Source organism: Moschus berezovskii, chromosome 28 (assembly GCF_049115385.1).
Source record: "Moschus berezovskii isolate FMDL1 chromosome 28, NW_MosBer_1.0, whole genome shotgun sequence".
Lineage (NCBI taxonomy): Eukaryota > Metazoa > Chordata > Mammalia > Artiodactyla > Moschidae > Moschus > Moschus berezovskii.
This window is the reverse complement of record NC_142487.1, coordinates 15,078,386-15,105,892: the sequence shown is the minus strand read 5'-3', so window position 1 is coordinate 15,105,892 and position 27,507 is coordinate 15,078,386. Positions and strand designations below refer to the sequence as shown.

Sequence of the window (27,507 nt, the reverse complement as noted above, 5' to 3'; positions counted from 1 at the left end):
ACTTTTCTATGTTTAAATATATTTTTATTTTTCTATTTTTACTTTTTCTGTGTTTTTTTTTATTGATAATTTTTATGTGTTTTGTATTTTCATTGTTTTTCTTAGTCTCCGTTTTGTTTTTGTTTTTTCTTTTTTTTTAAATTTAGTTCTTATTGATTGTTTTCATTTCTGAGTTGGACCGTAAAGAAAGCTAAGCACTGAAGAGTTGATGCTTTTGAGCTGAGGTGTTGGAAAAGACACTTGAGAGTCCCTTGACTTCAAGGAGATCAAACCAGTCAATCCTAAAGGAAATCAATTCTGAATATTCATTGGAAGGACTGACATTGAAGCTGAGGTTCCAATACTTTGACCACCTGATGCGAAGAGCTGATTCATTATTAAAAACCGTGATGCTGGGAAAGGTTGAAGGCAACAAGAGAGGGGATGACAGAAGATGAGATGGTTGGATGGCATCACTGACTGGATGGACAGGAGTTTGAGGAAGCTCTGGGAGTTGGTGATGGACAGGGAAGCCTGGTGTACTGCAGTTCACGGGGTTGCAGAGTCTGACGTGACTGAGCAGCTGAACTGACTGATAAAAAGAAATAAAATTCTGTTGTTTGCAGTGATGTGGATGGATCTAGAGACTGTCATACAAACTAAGTCAGAGAAAACATGTATTAATGCATACATGTGGAGTCTAGAAAAACGGTATAGATGATGTTATTCTCAAAACAGAAATAGACATAGAGAATAAATGTATGGAAACCCAGGGGGAAAGGTGGGATGAATTGGGAGGTTGCGTGACATACACTATTATGTGTAAAATAGATAACCTAGACAGCCCACTGTATAGCATAGGGAACTCTACTCAGTGCTGTGTGGTGACCTAAATGGGAAGGGAACCTTAAAAAGAGTGGATATGTGTATACTTAGGGCTGTTTCACTTTGTTGTACAGCAGACACTGACCGAGCAGTGTAAAACAACTATACTCCAATTTAAAAAAAAAAATGCAAGGGGAAGAAAGGTATTAGAGACTGAGGGTCACTTCAGGAGCCACAACAAGTTATGTGTCAGTGTGAGGTGTTGCATACTTTCATACCTAACATTTTTCTTACATCTGAGTATGTTATATTCTCCCATTTTACAAGACCCCAGGGTATCTGTCGGTAGAATGTTGTGTACAACTTGTACAAGCACAGGTTGTGGTGCTTGTCCTTTCAGAAAGACTTAATGATGTTTGGGACATTCCCCCAAAGGGCAAGGGCCAGCAGAGGCTGCTGTGCAGTTTCAGACTAGAAGTATCAGGACTGTTTTGCCTTGAACTGTTAGGTTGAGAAGAAGTGGGCACAGAGTCTGAAGGGATTTGAAGAGCATAAACACAGTTTTATGCATCAAAACCCAACAGCCTTCTTTCAGGCTCCTCTTAAAGCTTGAAAGAAGGCACATTTAAGGTGAATAAAATATTACTTTTCTTTGGCATGACACTTTTTGTTTCCAAATGTTTATTTTACTTTTTTCTCAAATAATCCAAACACCATCTGTATGATGAATGTAATTACTCCTGTTCTATAAGTTGAGAATATCAAGGCTCTGAGAGGTAGTTTGCCTGGATCTCTTCAGGGATTGAACCATGTGTGATTCATCCTCTTAGTGTCATTTCTAAAGTTTTTTTAAAATGGAAAGAAAAAAAGATCATCAATAAATATGTATAAAATTGAAAAAATAGATGAGGTTATGAGACATGGATGATAGAGAAGGTCTAACATATTTCTAATTGATGTCCCAAAAGAAAGGAAAAGAAACAGTGGGAAAGAGACAGTATTCAAAGAGATCATGACCTGAGAATTTATCAAAACTGATGAAAGATACCATCCTACAGATTCAGGGGGGAATAAATTCCAAAGAGAAATAACAATTCACACCTTGACATATCAGAGAGTAAGACTTTAAAACACCAAAAATAAAGAGGAAACTATTAAAATCAAAGAGAAAATGGTTATTTTCAAAGGTTTGACAGTTAAACTGACTTAACTCTCTCAACAGCAATGATGCAAGCCAAAAATGGGCACTTCAGTGTAGAAAAATAACCTAGAACTCTGTACCAAGCAGAAATATCTTTCAAGTATGAGAGAATAATATATTTTCATTTGAAGACAAATTTGTCCCCAGTAAACTTTCACTAGAAGATGATATTACATCAGGATAGAAGGAAGAAATCCCATATGGAAGAGCCCAGATGTGAAATAAAGGCCACAGAAAGTGACTGATAAGCAGATACTGTCTAATAAATTAACTCAATGTAGAATTTTTTAAAAGGCAGGAAAGAGAATGAAAAGTCATCTGCCTTGCCATGCAGGCAACATGGGTTTGATCCCTGGTTAATGGCAAGCCACTCCAGTACTCTTGCCTAGAAAATCCCATGGATGGAGGAGCCTGGTAGGCTGCAGTCCGTGGAGTCGCTATGGGTCGGGCACGACTGAGCAACTTCACTTTCAGTTTTCACTTTCACACATGGGAGAAGGAAATGGCAGCCCACTCCAGTGTTGTTGCCTGGAGAATCCCAGGGACGGGGGAGCCTGGTGGGCTTCTGTCTACGGGGTCACACAGAGTCGGACACGACTGAAGTGACTTAGCAGCAGCAGCAGCTAGGAAACTAAGATCCCACATGACGGAAAACAACTAAGCCGACACACCACAATTAGTCTGTACGCTGCAGTGAAAGATCCTGTGTGCTACAGTTAAGAGAGTCCATACACTGCAGTGAAAGATCCTGTGTGCTGCAACTGGAGAGTCTGTACACTGCAGTGAAAGATGCTATGAGCTGCAACTAAGATCCAAAGCAGCCAAATAAAGAAAAAATCGGGAGTGGCATATGAGTGAGAATGAAATGAGGAATAGGCTTTTTATTGGTAAAGAAGAGGGTCAAGATGTTAATTTACTTTAATTGCAAGTTGTCATTGGAGTGCCAGCCAGAAAAAAATAGAGTGAACAACTTTCAGACTGGTTGGGGAATAAATGGGCAAAAATAAATCAATAAAAATAATCCAAATGATAGAAACATCAAAATGTGGGATAAATGGAAAGCAAAAAACAGTTGATACAAATCCATGTGTCTCAAAAATTACATGAAGTGAAAATGGACTAAGGTCAGATATCAAATAATATACTGTTTACAAAAGACATTTGAATCACAGGAGTGCAAAAATGCTGGACTTTAAAAGATAGAGCAAACTTTGACCTGGGGAATTTTGAGGTAGTTGTATTAATACCAAGCAAAACAGCTACAAAATTATTAGATAAGACAGTTTTAAATGTGCCTATTAACATAGCTGAAATAGATTGTGTAGAAAATGTAAGAACTGCACAGAGAGTAAAAAAAAAAAAAAACTGGTCGTTACAGGAAATAGTAACATCTCTCTTTGTAAGGAACAGAACAAAAGTTTAAAAAATTAGAAATGTACAGAATTAAACATTAACAAACGATTTAATGAACATACATAGACTAATATATCAAACAACCGCAGAATATACCTTTTTTTATAGCACAAATAGGATATTTAATAAAATTTCAAACAGTTCAAATATAGAAGTATGTTCTCTACTGTTAGTCACTCAGTCATGTCCAACTGTTTGCGACCTCATGGTCAGTAAGTAGTCCATCAGGCTCCTCTGTCCGTGGAATTCTCCAGGCAAGAATGCTGGAGTGGGTTGCCATTCCCTTCTCTAGGGGATCTTCCTGACCCAGGGATGGAACCCAGGTCTCTTGCATTGCCGGCAGATTCTTTACCAACTGAGCCACCAGGGAAGCCCATTGTGTTCTCTAACCACAATACAATTGAGCTAGAAATCAGGGCAAAAAATTGCATGTCTAGAAATTTGTGACCCCATGGAATTCTCCAGGCCAGAATACTGGAGTGGGTAGCCATTCCCTTCTCCAGGGGATCTTCCCAATCCAGGGATTGAACTCATGTCTCCCGCATTGCAGGCAGATTGTTTACTAGCTGAGCCACAAGGGAAGCCCAAGTAACTCATGAGTTCAAGAAGAAAATGTTTGACTTTGTATACAAAGCAGAAACAAGATTTGCAGACATAGAAAACAAACTTATGGTTTTCAGAGGGGGGAGAGAGGGGAGGAGGGACAAATTAGGAATATAGGATTAATAGATACAAGCTGTTATATGTGAAATAGATAAGCAATACAGATTTACTGTATAGCACAGGGAATTATATACAAAGTCCAAAACCTATAATGAAATATAATCTGCAAAAAAGCTAAATCACTATGTTGTATGCCTGAAACTAACACAATACTGTAAATCAACTATACTTCAATGTTTTTTTAAAGAAACTTTATTGGAGATTAGAAAGTATTTAGAATTGGATGCCAATAAAAGGACAATATATCTAAAGTTTTGGGATGCATCTAGAGTAATATTTAGAAATTTATAGCCTCAAATATGTATGTTAGGAAAGTCAGGTTGTAGGGATGAGGCAAACATTCTTACTGAGTTAGAATAAGACTGGCATAAGTCAAAAAATAGGAGAAAATAAGAGTAGAAATAAACAGAAGGTTACAATGGAAATATCAGTATATTTCCCTCCTGCTCCCCACAGCCTCTTCACCTTACTATTACCCTTCAGATTGCGGTTTGGCCATCTTCTCATCTAGAGCAATGGTTCTCCAAGTGTGCATTCTGGGAACTTGTCAGAAATGCAGATTTTTAAAATTCAGACTTACTGGGGGTGGAGCGTAGCCATTTGGGTCGTGAGGCTTTGTGAACGTGGACCAGGAGCCTTCCAGGAAAGTCTGATACCTGTTTGAGAACCACTGTTCAAACCACTGCTGAAACTTGAGTTTGTATCAGAATCCTCTCTGGGCTGATTTAGTGGAAAGTCTTAACAAGTTCCCAGGGGACATTAATTCTCTTCTTTTAGAAACCACTGTTTTAGGGGCTTTATAAACAGGCCCAGGAGATTCTGGTTGGCTTGGGTTTGGCAATCTGACAAACTTCTGTGTGTTCCTAATATGCAGCCACTTCTCCAGGAAAACTTGCCCAACAGTCTCCGCCCTCCCAGGCTTTGGGTCCATCTCTCCAGGGAGCTCTCCTAGTACCCAGTGCTTCACTCCACTGTCGCAATTATTTTGTGGCCCAGCACTCTCTCCTTGTCTGTCTCTGTCACCAGAAGAGAAAACTCTTGTAGGCAAAGACCTTACCTCCTTTGCTCTCTTACCCTTAATGTTTTAATGGGTATTCAGTAAATATTTGTTGATTAATTGATACTTGAAATACCTCTGACTGTTAGTAGTACTTGGCAGCTGGGCTTCCCTGATAGCTCAGTTGGTAAAGAACCCGCTTGCAATGCAGGAGACCCCCAATTTGATTCCTGGATCAGAAAGATCCTCTGGAGAAGGGATAGGCTACCTACTCCAGTGTTCTTGGGCTTCCCTGGTGGCTCAGTTGGTAAGGAATCCACCTGTAATGCGGGAAACCTGGGTTTGATCCCTGGGCTGGGAAGATCCCCTGGAGAAGGGAAAGGCTACCCACTCTAGTATTCTGGCCTGGAGAAGTCCATGTACTGTGTAGTCCATGGGCTCACAAAGAGTTGGACATGACAGAGAAACTTTGACTTCACTTCACCACCTGGGTGGTGCTATTCTTCTTTGACCCTCACAGAAGCACAGAGAAAGGCATGTGTTCTGTAGTTTGGGATGAGGTTTCTGGAGGGAGAAGAATCAGTCGGGGAGCTCAATCAGACATTCCCTTTCACTTGGACTTGAGCAGTCTGGTAGGACCCCGTCTGAGTGGCTGTGTGGACTGCCTGGATTCGAGTCCTGCCTCCTTTCTGCGATTTACTAATGTGATCTTGGCGAAGTTACCTAAGTACTGTATACTCCAGTTTTCTCTTGTGTAACATGAGGATAATAAAAGTACTTTCCTTTGGGGTTTGTCATGTTTGAGAATTAAAATATATGTGAAGCTATCAGAGCAGTATCTAGCACTTACTAAGCACTATTACTACACTCCCCTTTAATTTATGGAAGTGACTAAAATTTTTCTGATTATTAAATCTCTTCGGGCTTCCCAGGTGGCTCAGTGATAAAGAATCCACCTGCAATGCAGGAGACTTGGGTTCAATTCTTGGGTCATGAAGATCACCTGGAGAAGGAAATGGCAACCCACTCCAATATTCTTACATGGAAAATCCCATGGACAGAGGAGCCTGGTGGGCTAGAGTCCATGGGGTTGAAGAAGAGTCGGACAAAACTTGGTGACTAAACAACTAAATCTCAGAATAGATGACTCTCATTTGCCAAGCCCCTAATTAAGCCCAAACATTATTTTCATCCCTAGGGTTGACCACAGATGGAACCTAGTAAAAAAACTATAGTAGTGAAGCAGTGCAAGCTGATAAAAGTATTATACCCAAAACATTAAATCATTTTCCAACATGAACTCATATTTTTCACTCAGTTTTAGTATATTTTCTAATTTGATATATTTTACATATAATAAGGTTATTATACTTTTCTTACTTTGTAACTAGTGCCAAGCTTATATTTTATTGGTCTTATTGATTAGGCAATCCCCTCCCTACCCCCAATTTGCTATTCTCCATTAAGATTACACGTAAAATTGCTGTGAGCTTGGCAGAGAGGTAAAGATATTAAAACACATTGCCTGCACTGGGGTACTGACTTTATTAGGGATATTAAAAAATAGCCTTTTATATAACCTTTTTCCTCAGCTATATCTCATAATCCCATGAGGAATATATATGGCAGAAGTTTCTCTCTCTCATTCCCCCTTTCAAAGGGAAACCAAGCTGCAGACTGTTTGTTCACCAAAGGTCAAACAGGACTCCACATTGATTTCTAATTCAAGACCTTTCCCATCAGGCCCTGCTGCCCCTGGAGGATCAGTAACCATCTTACATGAGGCTTGGGAGGTAACAGCAGGGAGGCGTCAAAGGACACTGCAAATTCACCTATTTCATCCAAAATCCACAAGCTCTTAACCCAGTAGTTCCCAGCCCTGCCCGCACATCACAGTCACCTGAGGAGCTTTCACAAATTAACCTGTGGATGGGCCCCACCACAGACCAGTCAACTTCTGGAAAGTGGAGGTCCCCACATGGATGTTTTGTAAAAGTCAGGGGCAGGGAACAGGGGAGGGGAGATTCTAAGGTGCAGAGCCACAGTGCCTGGAAGTGGGATAAATGCCAAGAATGAAAGAGTAGGAGAATGAACCCACAGGAAGTTGCAGCACGCTGAGCCTCGGTCACTTGCCCACAGAGAGGGTGAATTTATTCCAGAGCCTCCTGTTTACAGGAGAGAATTCTGGCCTTGCTGTTTTCAAGTATACGGGTAGCAGGAAAATTAAATATTGAAACTGGTTCCTTTTCCTTCTCTGCCCCTCCCCGTCCCCCTCACCCCCGCTGACTCCCTCTCCCCCTTACACCCAGACTAGCCGTCCACTCCAGTGGACTCCGGCCCCTGGCCTGCCTGCTAAGTTAGAGAGTCGCCTGGCCTGCTGACTGTCTCACCCACCCTTTGAGGGAGTACCGCCGCAGGTTCTGCAGGGTTTGGGGAGGTTGGGTTCTCCCCACCATAGACTGAGACAGTCTTCCAAGGCTGGGAGGGAGACAGTGAATTCCTCTTGGTGACCCAGTTGAGAGAGACTCTGCCCAAGGGGTTGAGTGGGACTGCCAGGGTCAGCCAAAGTTGTGCCAGGAACACTTCCTACTCAGATCCAAAAAGAACCACACTCCAGAGTGTCCACGGGAAACGGTGATCTATACATGGGATCTCAGATCTCAACTCCTCTTGAGTGTGGGGAGAGCTCCCCATTACTTGAGGCTGAATTTCCTGCCTCCTCTGAGGGTGGGGGTGGGGTGGAGGTGCAAGGAGGATTATATTTATTTAAAGGAAATGCACACAAATGCTGCAGTCTATGAGCAGATCCACTCCTGCTATGCAGGCCAGAAAACAGGAATTAGCCTTCATTGACTGTCTAATAGTACAACAGCTACCATTTATGGAGCCTTTAGTCTGTGCCAGGCACTGGTTATCTCACGCGGTCAAGCACAGTGACCCTGCCAGGGTGGGACACATGGGGTGAAGTGAAGTTACTCACCCAGAGTCACACGGCTGCTAGGTGTGGAAAACGAGATTGGAATTCGAGCTGCCTCATTCCACTCTCTTGCTCAGATCGCTGGCTACGTCTACTAGTGTGGTCTTGGCAAAGCTGGGACTTCCCTGGTGGCTCAGATGGTAAAGCATCTGCCTACAATGCGGGAGACCTGGGTTCAATCCCTGGGTCAGGAAGGTCCTCTGGAGAAGGAAATGGCAACCCACTCCGGTACCCATGGATGGAGGAGCCTGGTAGGCTACAGTCCATGGGGTCGCAAAGAGTTGGACATGACTGAGCAGCTTCACTTTCACACGTCTCTTCACTTGCATCTTCTTGCTGAGTCCTCAAACTGTTCTTCAGCTGCTGAGTCATGTCAGACCCCATGGACTGCAGCACGCCAGGCTTCCCTGTCCTTCACCATCTCCTGGAGTTTGCTCAGACTCAAGTCCATTGAGTCGATGATGCCTTCCAACCGTCTCATCCTCTGTCACCCTCTTTCTGCCCTCAATCTTTCCCAACATCAAAGTCTTTTCCAATGAGTCGGCTCTTCACATCAAGTGGCCAAAGTATTGGAGTTTCAGCTTCAGCATCCGTCCTGAATATTCAGAGTTGATTTCCTTGTAGTCCAAGGGACTCTGAAGAATCTTTTTCAGCACCACAGTTCAAAGGCATCAATTCATTGGCCCTTAGCTTTCTTTATAGTCCAGCTCTCACATCCATACATGACAACTGGAAAAACCATAGCTTTCACTAGATGAAAGTTTGTTGGCAAAGTGATATCTCTGCTTTTTAGTACTCTGTCTAGGTTTGTCATAGCTTTTCTTCCAAGGAGCAAGCATCTTTTAATTTCATGGCTGCAGTCAAGTCCACAAAAATCTGCCACTGTTTCCACTTTTTCCCTTTCTGTTTGCCATGAAGTGATGGGATGAGATGCTATGATCTTAGTTTTTTGAATGTTGAGTTTTTTAAGCCAGCTTTTTCACTTTCCTCTTTCACCCTCATCAAGAGGCTTTCTTTGCTTTCTGCCGTTAGAGTGGTGTCATCTGCATGTCTGACATTGTTGATGTTTTTCCCGGCAGTCTTGAGTCCAACTTGTGTTTCATCCAGCCTGGCATTTCACATGATGTACTCTGCGAACCAAGGTCTCCCACATTGCAGGTGGATTCTTCACCAGCTGAGTCACAAGGGAAGCCCAGGAATACTGCAGTGAGTAGCCTATCCCTTCTCCAGCAGATCTTCCCAACCCAGGAATCAAACCTGGGTTTCCTGCATTGCAGGCAGATTCTTTAACAACTGAGCAATGAGGGAAGTCCTAAGAATGTTCAAACTACCATAAAATTGTGCTTATTTCACATGCTAGCAAGGTAGTATGCAAAATCCTTCAAGCTAGGTTTCAGTATTATGTGAATCAAGAACTTGCAGATGTACAGGCTGGATTTTAAAAAGGCAGAGGAACCAGAGATCAAATTGCAAACATTTGTTGGATCATGGAGAAAACAAGGGAATTCCAGAAAAACATCTACTACTGCTTCATTGACTACACTAAAACTTTCGACTGTGTGGATCAATTCTTAAAGAGAAACCTGGAAAATTCTTAAAGAGATGGGAATACCAGACCACTTTACCTGTCTATCTCCTGAGAAACCTATATGCAAATCAGGAAGCAACAGTTAGAAATGGACATGGAACAACAAACTGGTTCAGAATTGGGAAAGGAGTATGTCAAGGCTGTATATTGTCACTTTGCTTATTTAACTTATATGCAGAATGGGCTGGATGAAACAAACTAGAATCAATGTTGCTGGGAGAAATATCAGCAACCTCAGGTATGCAGATGACACCACTCTAATGACAGACACAAAGAGGAACTAAAGAGCCTCTTGATGAGGGTGAAAGAGGAGAGTGGAAAAGCTGGCTTAAAAGTTGCCACTCAAAAAACTAAGATCATGACACCTCCTCCCATCATTCATGGCAAAAAGAAGGGGAGAAGTGGAAAGAGTGGCAGATTTTATTTTATTGGGCTCCAAAATCACTGCAGACAGTGACTGCAGCTGTGAAATTAAGACTCTTGCTCCTTGGAAGGAAAGCTATGACAGACCTTTATTTAGTTGCTGTCATGTCAAACTCTGCGACCCCATGGACTGTAGCCCGCCAGCCTCCTCTGTCCATGGGATTTCCCAGGTGAGAATACTGGAGTGGCTTGCCATTTAGACAGTATATTAAAAAGCAAAGAGATCACTTTGCTGACAAAGTTCTGTACAGTCAAAGTTATGGTTTTTCCAGTAGTCATGTATGGATGTGAGAGTTGGACCGTAAAGAAGATTGAGTACAGAAGAATTGATGCTTTTGAACTGTGTTGCTGAAAAAGACTTTTGAGAGTCCCTTGGACTGTAAGAAAATCAAAGCAGTCAGTCCTACAGGAAATCAACCCTGAATATTCACTGGAACAACTGAAGCCCTGATACTTTAGCTATATGATGCTGGGAAGGATTGAAGGCAGAAGGAGAAGGGGACGACAGAGGATGAGATGGTTGGATGGCATCACCGACTTGATGAACATGAGTTTGGGTGAACTCTGGGAGTAAGCGATGGACAGGGACACCTGGCATGGTGCAGCCCTTGGAGTCACAAAGTGTCGGACACAATTGAGCAACTGAACTGAACTGATGGACCGAATCCCATGATCTTAAGTTTTTGAATGTTTAGTTTTAAGCCAGCTTTTTCACTCTCCTCTTTCACTTTCATCAAGAGGCTCTTCAGTTCCTCTTTACTTTCTGCCATGAGGGTGGTGTCATCTGCCTGTCTGAGGTTATAGATATTTCTCCCGGCAATCTTGATTCCAGCTTGTACTCCATCCAGTCCAGCGTTTCTCATGATGTACTCTGCATATAACTTAAATAAGCAGGGTGACAGTATACAGCCTTGACATACTTCTTTCCCAATTTAGTCAGTAGGCAAATGTAAATTAAACCTATAGTGAGACAATATCACGAACATCCATCCGTAGTTCTTCAGGCTCTCTATCAGATCTGATCCCTTGAATCTATTTGTCACTTCCACGGTGTAATCATAAAGGATTTGATTTAGGTCATACCTGAATGGCCTAGTGGGTTTCCCTACTTTCTTCAATTTAAATCTGAATTTGGCAATAAGGAGTTCATGATCTGAGCCACAGTCAGCTCCCAGTCTTGTTTTTGCTGACTGTACAGAACTTCTCCATCTTTGGCTGCAAAGAATATTATCAACTGATTTTGGTTTTGACCAGCTGGTGATGTCCATGTGTAGAGTCATTTCTTGTGTTGTTGAAAGAGGGTGTTTGCTATGACCAGTGAGTTCTCTTGGCAAAACTCTGTTAGCCTTTGCCCTGCTTCATTTTGTACTCCAAGGCCAAATTTGCCTATTACTCCAGGTATCTCTTGATTCCCTACTTTTGCATTCCAGTCCCCTATGTTGAAAAGGACATCCTTTTTGGGTGTTAGTTCTAGAAGATCTTGTAGGTCTTCATAGAAAATTAGAGATACCAAGGGAACATTTCACGCAAAGATGGGCACAATAAAGGACAGAAATGGTATGGACCTAACAGAAGCAGAAGGTATTTAGAAGAGGTGGCAAGGATACACAGAAGAACTATACAAAAAAGATCTTCATGACCTGGATAACCACAATGGTGTGATCACTCACCTAGAGTCAGACATTCTGGAATGCGAAATCAAGTGGACCTTAGGAAGCATCACTACGAATAAAGCTAGTGGACGTGATGGAATTCCAGGTGAGCTATTCAAATCCTAAAAGATAATGCTGTGAAAGTGCTGCACTCATTATGCCAGCAAATTGGAAAACTCAGCAGTGGCCACAGGACTGGAAAAGATCAGTCTTCATTCCAATCCCAAAGAAGGGTAATGCCAAAGAATGTTCAAACTAACATACAATTGCACTCATCTCACATGCTAGCAAAGTAACGCTCAAAATTCTCCAAGTCAGGCTTCAACAGTATGTGATCCATGAACTTCCAGCTGGATTTAGAAAAGGCAGGAAAACCAGAGATCACATTGCCAACATCCATTGGATCATCGAAAAAGCAAGAGAATTCCAGATAAATATCTACGTCTGCTTTAAAAGAAATACAGTTATCTAATGACACAATAAATATTTGTTTAAAAAAATTAGGGGCAAAAACTAATAAGAGAAAATCTGTATCACTTTAACAAATTAAATATTCTTAGAAACCAAATTTTATAAAGGTAAAACATTGCAAATTAAAGGCATTAAATCTTGATAAAATCTAAAAAAAAGAATAAGGAAATGTGAATAAACTCTGGGTTCTACTTAATAACAGTGTATCAAGATGGGTTCATTGATTGCTACAGATATACCATACTACTGTAAGTTGCTGACAAAGGGAAAACTGAATTTGTGGAATATATAGGAATTCTGAACCCACTCCAGTGTTCTTGCCTGGAGAATCCCAGGGACGGCGGAGCCTGGTGTGCTGCCGTCTATGGGGTCGCACAGAGTCGGACACGACTGAAGCGACTTAGCAGCAGCAGCAGCAGCAGCAGTACTGTATCAAAATTGTTCTAAAATAGTTTACTTTAAAAATTCCATTTACAATAACATTAAAATCATAAAAAACTAGGAAGAAATTCAATGAAAGATGTGGGAGTCCTTTATGCTGAAAACTACAGAATACTGAGAAAAAATAAAATATGAACAAATGAAGATGTATTCTGTGTTCATAGACTGGAAGACAATATATTTCAGATGTCATATTGTTAGGATGATAGCCCAATTGTTTTGTTTTTTTAAATTTAAATTTTAAAAATTGAAGTTTAGTTGAGTTGCAATATAGTGTTATTTTCAAGTGTACAGTAAAATGATTCATATATGGGTATGTGTGTATATATATGTATATATCTATGATCTTCAGATTGTTTTCCATTACAGGTTATTACAAGACATTTAATATAGTTCCCTGTGCTATGCAGCGGGTCCTTGTTGTTTATGTAGTTCATATATAGTAACGTGTACCTGTTAACCCCATACTCCTAATTTATCCTACCCTGCCCCTTGCCCCTCGGTAACCATAAGTTTCTTCCCTGTGTCTGTGAATCTGTTTCTCTTTTGTAAATAAATTCATTTGTGTTATCTTTTAGATTCCACATACAAGTAATATCATATATTTGTCTTTTTCTTTATGACTTACTTCACTTATGATGTTAATCTCTAGGTCCATCTATGCTTCACATGGCAGTATTTCATTCTTTTTTATGGCTGAGCAAAATAGTCCCTTGTGTGTATAAACCACATCTTTTTTATGCATTCATCTGTTGATGGACATTTTGGTTGCTTCCTTGTCTTGGCTATTGCAAATAGTACTGCTGTGAACACTGGGGCACATGTATCTTTTTGAATTAGAGCTTTTGCCTTTTTCTGAATACATGCCCAAGAGTAGGATTACTGGATCATATGGTAACTCTACTTTTAATTTTTAAAGGACACTCTATACTGTTCTCCATAGTGGCTGTACCAACTTACATTACTACCACTCCCTCTCCAGCATTTATTATTTGTAGGCATTTTTATGATGGCCATTTTGGCTGGTGTGAGGTGATGCCTCATTGTGGTTTTGATTAGAATTTCTCTAATAATTAGTGATACTGAACATCCTTTTGTGTGTCCTTTTGGCTATCTGTAAATGACATCCCAATTATAATTCCATCAGACTTTTTGTAGAAATATCAGCTTCTATTTATCAAAGCTGATTCTATAAATGTATTAATATTTGAAATTGAAAAGGAGCCTAGAATAAGCAAAACAATCTTAAAGATTGAAGGTGGAGGACTTTTACGGTTGGATTTCAAGACATACTATAAAGTTGCAATAGATGAAATGATATGTATTTTGCATATGGGTAATTAAATAGAACAATGGAATAGAATATCAAACCCAGTAAATCCATATATATATTGAAAGTATAACTTGCTATTCTGAAAAAACACTAATGCATTTCAATGGGTGAAAAATGTCTTTTCAATAAATGGTATTAGAATAACTGAAGGTCCTTATGGAGCAAAAATGGACCTTGACCTCTACCTCACACCACACACAAAGTTCCTGCTCTCAGCTCATACAGTCTGGCCAGGTAGGGCAGTTTCACACAGAGGAGGAGGCAGTGAGCTCAGCCTGCAGTTGGGCATGAAGAGTGAAGTGAGTGGAGGTGACAACTTAACCAAGCATTACAGGTTTATGACATATGGCAACCCACTCCAGTATTCTTGCCTGAAAAGTCCCATGGACAGAGGAGGCTGGCGGGCTACAGTCCAAAGGATCACGAAGAGTCAGACACAACTGAGTGACTTAGCATGCCCTGTGTCCTGAGCTCCTAGAACAGTGCTTGGCACACAGCAGGTGCTCAACAACTTTTTGTGAATGAAGTTGAAAGCCATAGAAAGAGTAAGACAGTGACAGTCATCACATGCCTGGCTGAAGAGTCTTTGAATGCAATGGAGACTGATGGATTTTAAACAGCACATGAGATCAGCACTGAGAAAAGTCTGGTGGCCGTAAGGAGAACAGACTGTAGGGGCTGACAAGGGGGTCTGGAAGAACAGTCCAGAGTCTCCTGCACTAGAGCAGGCATGACGTGAGCAGGTAGATGGCTAAGGCATTGGGAAGCCTAGTCAGTAAGGGATGAAGAAGAGATTTAGGAGTGGGGACTGCAAGATCAAACCAGTCTATCCTAAAGGAAATCAACCCTGAATATTCATTAAAAAGGACTGATGCTGAAGATGAAGCTCCAATACCTGATATGAAAAGCCAACTCATTGGAAAAGACCCTGATGCTTCGAAAGACTGAAGGCAGTAGGAGAAGGGGATGACAGAGGATGAGATGGTTGGATGGCATCACCGACTCAATGGACATGGGTTTGAGCAAACTCCAAGAAAGTGAAGGATAGGGGAGCCTGGCGTGCTGCAGTCCATGGGGTCGCAGAGGGAGAGTCTGAGACCCGGAGAGGGGAAACAATTTGCCCATGGCCACACAGCATGCTGAGAGCATGTATTGGACAGGAGCAGGTCCTATCTCTGGCCAGATGGCCTGTGTTGTGTTCCTAGCTAACCTTGTCCTCAGGAAAGTTTCCAGTGTCACCCCAGCCTCTGCAGTGGAAGGGGAGTCCCCAGGCCTCCTTGCTCAGCACTGCCTCTGGCTGCTGACAGGCCAGAGAGGCAGTGAGGACCTTGGGGACAAAGGTCACCCGAGGTTCTCCGGAGCAGCTGCCTGCTCTGCGTGCTGAGGCTGACCCTCAATGGCAGTTGTTATTTTAAGTAGTTCATGTTGGAGGGAGGAAGTGACGAAGGCGAATGTGAAAATGAGTAGCTATTGCAAGATGTGTGTGATAAATGAAACCAGGAACATAAAGACAGACCAAGAGGCACATCTGTTATTTTTGTTCCTTTTTATAGCAGCCTCTAAGTCAGACTTCTCACACTGAGTAGGAACCCTTAGCTGCTAAGCGTTTTCCTGACCAAAGTGCTCACAAGCCCCAAAGGGAACAGAGGTGGGTAGGTGATGGGGGGCCCTGGGAACAGCATGAACCCTCAGAGCTGCACCCCAGGCCTGGGTGCCCAGCACCTCGGGATCCAAGGCTCTGAGCAGAAGGGCTGGAGGGCTTCAAAGGTCAGTGCTCCCCTCCGTTTACTGAAGAGTAGGGTGGCAGCCTCACTCGGTCCCTGAACGTCCCCACCCAGATGGTCCCTCACCAGCAGTCAAGAATGCAAGGGAGCTGTTTTCCATGGGGGAATACTGGCTTTCTCCCTCGAGGTGCTTTCTCTCTGCTGAGAGTCGAATCCCAGTGCCACCTGTTAGTGGGGACTGAGCCCTGGGGGCTGCCGGTAGGTGTCCTGGCAGAGGGGGCTGCAGAGCCAGATTCTGAACTTCCTGCAGGGGGACTCCCGCTCTTCCGAGGCTCGTCAGCGGTCAGAGGAGGAACTGAGGGGCTGCTGGGGGAAACCCATCCTGGAGATGGTCCCAGTCAGCCTGCTCAGGCCTCCTCTGCGTGGAGCCCTGAAGATCCTGGAGCATCGTGGGAGCAGCTAAGGACTCAAGCCATTAGCTGTGAGCGCATTCGCTCCCTTCTTTGTTTCTACTGGTCTGTACTAAGCTCTGGGCTGAGCGCTATTGTGAGATTCTAGGAGAGGGTGGGGATGCTGTGGCCTGGGCACCCACTGGTACAACTGGAGCAGCTTCAGAGGGACAAGAGGGATGGCTGAGAAGTGGGAGGAGAGGCCAGACCTTCTTCCAGGAACAGGAGTGGGAAGAGGGTTTCGGGAAAGCATGCAAAAGAGAGGGACATGGCCTTGTCCAGGAGTTGGGGGCCTCAGGGGTCTGGAAGCCACAGGTCCGAAGACATGCTGGTCAGCATGGCTGTTGTTTTCTCCAGCTGTGGGGACAGCCTGGAAGCAGAAGTAGATGGCGAAGTCATCACTGGCTGTGCATTGGCCAAGCATTTTCAGTGGTAGGACCATCCTCCCCTTTCTTCCTGTTATTTGGAACAGGAATTAAGCAGCAACTAGGTGTCCCTCTGTGACTGACTGCTGGACGATGAGAGATAAGAGGAAGGTGTTGGATGGGAAGGTTCCAGAGCAGGAGGATAGATTGCTGAGGCTCTTTGTTTTCCTCTCCCCTTCCTTCCTCTGTTATGCTGTCTGGAATGCTGACACCATGGCTGGCACTCCAGCAGCCATCTTGGACTATGAGACAATATGCAAACAGCAAGAGAAGAGCATGGGTCCTTGATCCAGTCAGAGCCACCATCCCACCTCCTGGATGGGATTCCTTTTACGTGAGAGAGAAATAAACTCTAATAATCTTAAAAATTGCTATTTTGAGTTTTCTGTTATATGTCACTGAACCTAATACTAACAGACACAGATCAAGTTTGAGGAAATTGTGGGTCATTATAAGATGGCAGTAAAGTGATTGATCATGGTACCTGAACCAGGTAGGAAAAAAGGAGGTGGCTGATATGGCTGGGAATGGGGGCTCCAGCCCTTTGGACGCCAACACAGCAGGGTAGCCTCCTGAGGGCAGGGGATCTTTAAGAAGCAGAAAGTTGTGGTTAGAAAGCAGATATCTGATTTTATGGTTTCAGAGTCTGCGTGACAAGATGTGGTCACAGTAAGTGCTGCTGCTGCTGCTAAGTCACTTCAGTCGTGTCCGACTCTGTGCGACCCTGTAGACGGCAGCCCACCAGGCTCCCCCGTCCCTGGGATTCTCCAGGCAAGACACTGGAGTTGGTTGCCATTTCCTTCTCCAATGCATGAAAGTGAAAGTGAAGTCGCTCAGTCGTGTCCGACTCCTAGTGCTAAGATTTCCTAAATACTTCCTCTGCGGCCAGCTCCCTTTTAAGGAATTGGTATGCCTACTCTCACTCCTCACCATAATTCTGGAAGGTATTTTCTTTATTACTTCATAAATAAAGCAACAGGCTCAGAGAGGTCAGGAAACTTATCTGAGGGGCCAAACTGATAACTGGCTGGGTTGGCAGTAGAACCCCAGCAGGGTGACTCCGGGGCCCAAGCTCTCAGCCAGCCCTCTCTTCTGCCTTGCACGGCACTGGGGACTGCTGGACAGAGTGGGGAGAAATGTGTGAGCCCAGAGGGGTGAGGGCTGTGAGGCGGGCCAGAGGCTACACCTTCTGAATGGGTGTTTGCATCTTCCAGCAAGGTGGCAGGAGACAAGTTGGAGGGGAGGCAGCGAGCCACATACCAGACCTTTAATTGACAGCCCTGCCCTGGGCCCTGGGGTTGGCTTGGAAGACAGTGCAGGAGTCTAGGGAGCCCGAACCCTGCAGTGCAAGTTAGATTGCAGCTGAAGTAGAAGGGTGGGCTCTAGAACCAGATGGCCTGGGGTCAGGTCCAGCGCTCACTCTTAACTCACTGTGTCACCTTGGACAAGCTCACCTTTTGTGGCTCAGTGTCCTGTGTGTGTGGACATGATCGTAGTTCCTACCTTGTAAGACTGTGCAGATGAAATGAATTAACACCAGGGAGCACTGCGGACGGCCACCTCTGCTCTGAGCACTCAATGGTCTTGTTTCCCAGAGCTTCATGGAGAAGAGAAAAGGCAGGGATAGAACAGATCCAGGTAAGGAGGGCAGATGGTGAGAGGATTGATTCCACAGAGGAAGCACAGGGCTTGACCCAACTGCTTCTCAAGGAGGGGTCTCGTCCCCGTCCTCTGCAATCCCTCTGGGTGGCGCAAGGCCACCGCTCCTGGGTTACTTGCTTGTCAGTCTCATGTCTATAATATGAGGACTGACCTGACTTCTAAATAAATGTCTGAGCAGCTTGGAAAGAGTGAGTTTTCTTCCGAAACTCCCTTGAGTTTCCAAACACCCGCCCAGGTGTCCCCAGGCACCTGGATGGGGGTCACCGTCCAATGGTGCTTGTCTGATGATGGCCTGAGCTGCCCAGCTTTGCTGACTCGGCCAGGATGGGGTCCGCCGTTAGTCCACCGCCCTCCTCATCCGGCCGGGTGCTGGCTTTCTAGCCCTGCCCCAGCACTGGCTGCACACCCTGCCTTGGCCCTGACTGCCCCACGTCCCATCTGATCCTGGCAGGTCTCACACAGTCTACACAGCCAATGAATTCCTCACTCATGTCTGCAGCTATTATTAGGCACCACTGGAATGCGATCCTGCTGAGGGAACTGTTTTTATTAGCCATTGTTATAAGGTTGGTATCTGTGCATCTGTTTCAGAAACCTTCTGGTGAGGCTGACGGTGGGTCTCCTAAAGAACCAGGCACCCCTGTGCCACCAAAGCACCTGGATGGCCACAGGGTTGTGGGCCGGTCTAAACTCCTGCCCCAGTCTCTGCTCTCCCAGGTCAGGAAGGCTGCGGCTCCAGGTCGTGGCTGGCCTAGCCCCAGAGCCCAGGGTCCACCCTGCCCTGTGGTGCTGACTGGCTGTGTGACACTGTGCAAGTCATGTTGCCTCAGTGGGCACTGTGGTGTCAATCTCTGAAACAGAAATAACGAGGGTTGTCTCACAGGGTTTTTAAAAGGTCCAGCCAAAAGCACAAAAATGAAAGTGCAGTGGCTCGTCACAGGGGACACTGTATGTGGAGTGCCAGCATGCACAGGTCCTGTGGGGAGAACGGGGACCAATGGATTTGACCCTCAGGACAGTGCGTGGGCAGGGGTAAGACAGGTTAGGTCTCTTGTCCGGGTTCACAGAGCCTGCGGGCAGAAGAGCTGAGATTCTAACCTGGGTAACTCTGGCTCCAAAGGTCACGCTGTCACGTGCGTGCTAAGCCGCTTTAGTGTGTCTGGCTGTTTACGATGCTATGGACTGTAGCCTGCACCAGGCTCCTCTCTCCATGGGATTCTCCAGGCAAAAATACTGGAGTGGGTTGCTATTTCCTTCTCCAGGCAATCTTCCCGACTCAGGGATTGAACCCGTGTCTTTTAGACTCCTGCTTGGGTAGGTGGGTTCTTCACCACTTGCACCACCTGGGAAGCACAACAACCTCAAAAGATTACCTGCCCCCATGCCCAGGATATCTGGGAGGCCTGGGAAGTGAGAAGAGCAGAAGAGAGGATGGGGCGAAGACAGAATTGCAAATAAAAATGGAGAAAAGGAAAGATTTTTTTTTCTTACCTAGGTGTAAGACACAAATTATTTTGTGATAATTTATGGAGCTGTACTCCATGATTTGTGCACTTTTCTGTACATATGCTCTACTTTTGTAAAAGGTTAAAAAGAAAATAGGAACTCTGTAGCATACCATTGAGTACAAATGTATTTTTAAAGTTCAAACTCATTATGACTTATGCAACTCTCATCTGCATCTTTTCTAACAACATTAAAAATTATGTTTAAGAATCTGAAGATATCAAAGTAAGATTCCCAAGAGGCTAGGTCAGTATATAAATCTCAGAACTGAAATTCTCAAAGGTCATTAAGCCCTCTTGGTGGCTGACCAGCTCCTGACATGGAAACCACCATAGGTTGTCCTTCCTTCTCCTCCCTGCTGGAAGATGATTTCCTCCAACCTCCCTTTTTAAAATATATTGTTCAGTTGCTAAGTCATGTCTGATTCTTCACGACCCCACGGGGGTCAGAGCCAGACTCGGCCAGATTTAGATCTCTGCTCCTCTGCCCACAGGCTCTGTCAACCTGGACAACAGACATAAGCTCTCCCCACTGCCTGCACACTGTCCTGAGGGTCAAACCCACTGTCCCGTACTCTTTTTAAAATATATTCTTGTTGTTCAGTTGCTAAGTCATGTCGACTCTTTGCGACCCCATGGACTGCAGCACACCAGGCCTGCATATAATTTCACTTCTTTATTTTTGACTGTGCTGGGTCTTGCTGCACAGGATTTTCTCTAGTTGCGGCGAGCAGGGGCTTCTCATTGCAGAGGCTTCTCTTGTTTTAGAGCACTGACTCTAGGCACACGGGCTTCAGTAGTCGTGGCGTGTGGGCTCAGTAGTTGCGGTTCCTGGGCTCAAGAGCACGAGCTTAGTTGCTCCGTGGCGTAAGGAATCCTCCCGGATCAGGGATAGAACCTGTGTCTCCTGTATTAGCAGGCGGGTTCCTTACCACCAAGCCCTCAGGGAAGCCCCAGCCTCCCTTTTATTTAGGTTGACTAAAAATATCAGGTTAGCTAATGAGATGTGAGTGGAAGTGTTATGTGAGACTTCAGAGACTGTCTTTAAATGGAGAGAGACCCGCCTTTCCTTATCTCTTCCCTCATCTCATTTTCTATTTAGTCTTTAGTTTCAGGAAAATTGCTTCGCAGTGGTGCGTTGGTTTCTGCCAACAACAAGGTGAATCAGCCGTCATCACACACACATCCCCGCGTCCTGAGCCTCCCTCCCCTCCCCGCAGGTCGTCACTGAGTGCCAGGCTGGGCTCCCTGTGTTCCACGGCAACTTCTCACCAGCTGTTTTACACACGAGAGCGCATATATGTCGGTACTACTTTCTCCTTTCATCCTTCCCTCTCCTTCCCCCGCTGCATCCACAAGTCTGTTCTCTACATCAGTGTCTCCATTCCTTCCTTGCAAATAGGTTCATCAACACCATTTTTCTGATTCCATATATACGCATTAATACATGATGTATTTTTCTCTTTCTGACTTACTCTGCATAACAGGCTCTAGGTTCATCCACCTCACTAGAACCGACTCAGATGCGTTCGTTTTTATGGCTGAGTAATATTCCACTGTAAATATGTACCACATCTTTATCCATTCCTCCGTCGATGGATATCTCGGTCGCTTCCACGTCCCGGCTATTGTAGATAGTGCTGCAGTGAACAGCGGAATGCATGTTTCTTTTGGAATTGTGGCTTTCTCGGGGTATGTATGCAGTAGTGGAATTGCTAGGTCATATTGTAGGTTTACTCCTAGTTTTTAAAGGATTCTCCATACTGTTCTCCAGAATGGCTGTGTCAGTTTACATTCCCACCAACAGTGTACGAGGGTTCCCTTTTCTCCACATCTCCCCAGCATTTATTGTTTATAGATTTGACTATAAACATTCTGACTGGTGTGAGAATGTAGTTCTCACTGTAGTTTTGATTTGCATTTCTCTGATAATTAGTGATCTTCCCTCATCTTGTTAAATGGACCTTAGAACTGATGGCTGGAGCTCTTGTGTCCATTTTGGAACCTGAGGACAAGAGCTACCTCTTTGGAATATTAGAGTGATGAGCTGGAAGGAGCCTGGATCTTCAAAGACTTTTCTGAATGAAGCCACTCTCCCAGGCTTAGATTGCTGTTGGATGTCTGTTCTATAATAGAAAAAATAATGTATATCTTTATTAGGTCTTATCATTTTGGGGATTTCTGTCCCTCAGAGCTGAACCTGATTGTAACTCTTATTCCCCCCATGAAAGAATTGATGGCCTTTCTTTGTCCTCCCTGGGCCTCATGATTAACCAAGTATCTGTCTGGAAGCCAAGAGTTCACTTACCAGCCCCAAAAATGACATTAACCTCCTAAGTTAGTCCGACATGAAAGCTGAATGGACGACCCAAGTCAGATGATCTTAGGGGATCCAGGGGAGTCTCCAAATTGCTTCTTTCACATAAAACATGGTCCCTGAAATTCTCTCTTTATATATGAATTCATAGAATTATACAGCTATGAGAATGCCTACTCAAATGCAAGTGATTCTAGTAGGGGTGCTATAGTATATTATATCACCCCTCATATTAGCAGGAAGTCTTTTATCTTAGAATTAGAGCCTGAGCTAGGCAGTTTTGAAGATGAACGGAGCCTTGGGGGTCATTCAGCTCAGTGTTTTCAGCTATGCTTCGGCAACCCCTTGCCTTTCTATGTGGGTGTCTAGGGGATGCCATTTGGGCCAGGAAGGGGCATGAGGGGAGGGATGAAGAGCATAGAGCATCCTTTTGCTTTGAAGGCAGAGTTTTAATGCTGGAAAAAGTTTTAAAAACCACAGCTGTCTTTCCGCGTATCGGCTCTAAGGAATTGGTATGCCTACTCTCACTCCTCACCATAATTCTGGAAGGTGTTTTCTTTATTATTTCATAAATAAAGACACAGGCTCAGGAAGGTCAAGAAACTTATCTGAGGGGACCAAACTGGTAACTGGCTGGGTTGGCAGTAGAACCTCAGTGGGGTGACTTGTGTGTATTGGCAAGTCTAAGGTTGTCAATAGGTTAATCAAACCTGAATTCAGATGGCCAGTTAGTGACAGAGCCAGATCTAGAATTCAGGTTTTTGATGCTTAGCACTGTGCTGTTTCCACAATTCCACACTTCCTTAGGTCAGCTTCAGCTGTGCATTGAGGAGATGAGGTTTGCTTGGTGGGAGGAGAATGAAGGGGGCAGATCCTGGTCTGGGCTCCAGTGGGGATGCTGGGGAGTCCCGGCCACTGATGCCGGGCCCTGGGAGTGGTCAAGAGAGAGGACAGGGGAAGAGGGATGCCACCAGGGACACCTAGCCACCTTCACAAATTTGTTGAGACTCAACTTTCCCTCTATCTCTGGCCACAGTAAATACTGATATCTAGAGTTGTACAGTTTTATAGCTTACAGAATGCTTTTACAGTCTTACATTTAATCTTCACAGACTCCTCCTTTGAGGGGGTAGGTATTGTATTTTCCAGTTTACACCTGAGGATGCCAGTGGGTTAGAGAAGGTAGGTGTCCCTCCTGAGCTCACAGAGCTGTGACCTAAAGCGTGTCACTTTCTGACCCCAACCTGAGCTCTTTCCCGCCATCGGACAGCACCTCCCACACTCCAGGACGCTGTCAGCCACTTTCTCCTGCCTGGAAGCCTTTGCAGCCAAACACCAAGTCACTCAGACAACAAACATAATCTGTTTCCTCATTTGTAAGTTGTGGACCAGTTGCCTGGCTTTTCTTTTCCCATGAGCTTGGCGACTATCATCATAGGTGCAGTACCAAGTAAACCAGTAACGCGTGTTTGGGGCTGGAGGACTGGGCAGGTGACCAGCACCCAGCGCCATGGATGATGCCTTATGTGGTTCTGACATGGCATTTCTGGGATGTTGGTGGGATGTATCTCCCCGTTCTCTCATTTCTCTTCCCTCAACACCACACACTCCCAGGAACAGTGTCCCATTGAGAAGAAGAAAAGGGAAACCTAAGTGGAAAAAAGGGTAGAGGGCATTCCACACATTCTATGCATGGAGATGCCATCCTATGATCCCCAGGCTGTAGTTCAAGCCTAAGTGAAGCTGTGCTACCCTGTGGTCAAAGAATAATGGATTAACATGTTACCATCAATCAGGACTTTGTGGACATAATCCTAAACACAGGGGAATGTCTTTTACGTGACTCTTTAGGTCCATGGAGTAGGCCTTCTTGCATAGGGCTCTGCCTATCACATGATGAGGAGCAGGGGCAGCCACCTATGCAGCCCACGGGCAAACTCTGGTCACACCCATTCATTTCTGTATCTGGCAACAATAGAGCTGCGTGCAAAAGAAGGGGTCCGGCCCACGAAATGTTCAGAACTTTTTCTGGCCTTTTCAGATAAAGCTTGCTGACCTCTGGTGTACAGCTCTGTCTACTTGGCCTGTAAGTGACAACGACCTGGGCAAACTTACTACATGGCAAGGCCAGGCGGTCCTAACTGTGAGCACACTCATGGATGAGCATCTGTTTTTGGGGTGTTCAGGCAGAAATACATCAGTCCTCTTATTTCTCATATGCAAGTGTTACAAGAAGTTTCCTTTAAAGCGAGTCCTGTTTCCACAGATTTCTGTTCTGACATCGGACACACATTCCCTCCCCAGTAGTTTGCCTGGAAACACTGGGGACGTGGCTCCGGTGCTGCTCGCCTGAGGTTTCTGTCCAGTGCTCTGGGCGCAGCTCTCCCAGAGCTGGCCTTGATTACGGGCACAGAGAATACTTCATGTTGAGTTTCCTTCCAGCAGGAGCACTGAATGAAAGCTGTCAGAGCCTTTCCCAAGAGCCGGGCTTTCAAGGGGAGTGGGGAGAGTAGATATTTTTGCACAAGGAACCAGAGGGAACCCTGGAAAGTGGGAGGGAAAAGGAGGGTATCAGAGACAAGCTCTGAGCGATCCCAGTGTGTGGTGGGCCTGCCCCCAGCATACTTACCAATGTCCATGAACATCAAATGGGCCACATGCAAAGCACTGAATACAGTGCCAGCTCTCATGAAGCAGTGAGCCTGTGCCCCCCTCCCCGCCTGCCCCTTTGGAAGGAGACAGAGTGCGCCTTACCAAGTTGATACAGTAATGAGAGAGCCTTGGTGGGGCTGCCTGCCAGTGGGGTGCCGGGGCCTGCAGAGGTGGGGAGGTCAGCTGCTGGCAGGGGGACGCGAGATGAGCTGTCACCTCCGTGTCTTCGCAGGCATTTCTCCCTCAAACTGTTCTCCACCTCCCGGCGGACTGATTCATCTAAAGCGCAAATCTGAGCATATTGTTCCCCTACTTAAAATCTTGCAATAGTTCTGTGGATGCAGTCCCAGCTCCCTGTGTTCTGGTTCCTGCCACCGCCCCCCTCCAGCCTCATCTCCAGCCACACCGAGCTGGCTGTGCCACGTCTGCGGCTGCCCACCCGGCTCCTCTGCCCTGCGTACCTCGTCCCAGGGCTCCTCATGGCCCACCTCCTTACCTGCCAATCGGTCCCTCCCCACCTCCCCACCCCTGACACCCCAGTTTGAGTTACAGGCACACATATCCTGCTCGAGGGTACTGTGTGTCTGTCTTCGCTGTGCTATGAAGCTCTTGGGGCACAGACTGGCTGATCTTTTTTCCTGGTTCACAGAAGACCAAGCACGTGGAAGCTCTTCTACCATGGCCACCAAGTGACTGGAGATTTTAGGACCCGGGGCTGCGGGTAAATGACGGGCTCTGCTGCGGCCATGGCATCAGGATGGGGAACTCCCCTGGTGCTTTAGAAATGGATGATTTCTAAAGCAGGGAACAGGGAACAGTCATTCCTTTCCATTTCTCAGGTACCCAAGGAACATTAGACATTTCTAGGCAGCTATATTTATAGGCATTTGTCTGAAGTTCTAGCATTATACTGATCAGCCACAAAACGAATCTCGAGGCCAGTACTGGGTTGCAATGAAAAGCATTCAGCTGAATTCATCAGTGTTCTTGCTCAAAGGACAGAACCTGATCCCAGTGTTTTTACCCCAGAGCTTGGCCTTTAAAGTGATCAAAGGAGATCCCAGGTTCTTTCTGGCCACCATGTCATCATGTCATCTAAATGTGTTCTTTTTTATGGCTGTGACTCACAGCTTGTAGGATCTTCCTTCCTCAACCAGGAATTGAACCCAGGCCCTTGGACGTGAAAGCGCAGAGTCTGATTCACTGGACTGCCAGGGAATTCCCTCTAAATGTGTTCTGAGTAACCTTATCATAAACTGTGTAGCTATTTCGATCTGTAAGAATATGACATGCCCGAGGTAGAAATGGCTCTCTCTGCACCATATGCCCTGAATGCATAAGCTGTTATGGAATAATAATAATGAGGCCTCTACCTTTTGAAGCAAACTGAATAAACTGGGGCAAATGCAGGAGAGAAATACTTGTGTCAACAAAAAAATGTTGCCTTTTCAGTTCTACAAGGATACAGCCATTAGTCGCTGCAGTTTCTTCTCCAGCAGAAAATTCAGGGTGGGGAAAAAACAGGAAGTGTTCTGTCCTTTGGATACACTGGCCCCTAGATAGTTAAGGTGCACGTCTAAGGAGAATGTCTAAGAGACATTCTTGCATCTTGCAAGATTCTTACATCTTCCTGTACATTGAAAAGCACTAAATCATTAATCTGAGACATCTGTTCTTTGTGATTAGCAGTCTTCTTTTGATGTTTGACTACATGTTTTTTCCCAGCAAAAAATAATCATATATATCTTGGCTCCTCCTTCACCTCTTTGGAGTAGTTCCTCAGAGCTACCTGAGAGGCTGTCTCCTGGGCTATGAATAAAACTTAACTCTCTATATTGTGTATTTTTCTTTCAGTTGACCCCTGGGAGGTGGTGCTGAGACAGAAGGAGGATGTTTGTCAGGTTGGAGATGTGAAGGTCAAAAGGGGACTTCACATTCATGTTCAGGATTATTTCATAAGTTATTTAGAACAAAGCTCGTACTTCATAAGGGAACTGAAAAAGGAGTTTAAGTTATAGTTTATAATAATAATTTATTGAAAACAAGACTGATGGCATAGAGTCCATTGTCTGCAGTTGCCCATGCAAGGGGCAACCCTGGCTCACTGAATTACAAGGCCATCCCTGGCATTTTTAGTCAGTGGCCACTAGACACCCTCATCACAGGCAAAGTGTCCGTAAACCACAAATCCGCCTTGTTCATACAAATATAAAGATGTACAGGAACAGCGTATTCTTATCACAAACCCCTTGAACACATGGGTGGAAGGTTACTTATATAACCTGGCAGGTTGCAGTTGTGTGGTTGAAACAAAACACAGCTTTCTTAAACCAGTAGAAACCGCTAAGATCTTTTCAAAATAGGAATCTTTCCATTTTCTGTTGGAGACAATGCTCACAGCATGAGTAATGCCCATCAGTTATCAGTAATTTAGGAGATTGTGCCAGTGTTGACATTTGTTCTTGGCTTAATTGTGCGTGAGTGTGTGTTTTAAACAAAGATGCAGCTGTCCCCATTCCTGGCAATTAGGATATAAAAATGGTGTTCTCTGAGTCTGGCAGAGGGATCGGTTCTCCATGTGTTTACTCTTTTGTTTGCAAGGCCTTCTGAGTGTTTGCTGCAATTCTACCATCAGAATATCAGTTTGGCTTAAAATGGAACCATAGCCCCATTAATAGAAATAACAGGAAATGCAGACCTCCATGTTTCCAGACCGTCAGTCTCTGATTCCATCAGAGATGCTTGTGATT

General features: G+C 44.8%; 1 protein-coding gene and 1 long non-coding RNA gene across 7 annotated transcripts in view; both read left to right on the top strand.

Annotated features, from left to right (window-relative positions):
* The window catches only part of PIAS2 (protein inhibitor of activated STAT 2), a 120,135-nt gene extending 110,159 nt beyond the window's left edge, over nt 1-9,976 (top strand). For 5 of the 6 annotated variants that reach the window (XM_055417302.2, XM_055417301.2, XM_055417303.2 and 2 more), the window contains one exon: nt 9,195-9,976. In XM_055417302.2, coding sequence (XP_055273277.1) covers nt 9,195-9,325 — 131 coding nt within the window. In that variant the 3' untranslated portion in view covers nt 9,326-9,976. The remainder of the gene's footprint in view (nt 1-9,194) is intronic. The other variant, XM_055417299.2, reaches the window with a different exon arrangement.
* Nucleotides 9,977-15,329: 5,353 nt separating this feature from the next.
* LOC129549599 (uncharacterized) lies at nt 15,330-17,360 on the top strand. The gene is made up of 3 exons (XR_008684615.2): nt 15,330-15,790; nt 16,058-16,262; nt 16,851-17,360. It is a non-coding gene; the product is annotated as an uncharacterized LOC129549599 (long non-coding RNA).
* Nucleotides 17,361-27,507: the final 10,147 nt, after the last annotated feature.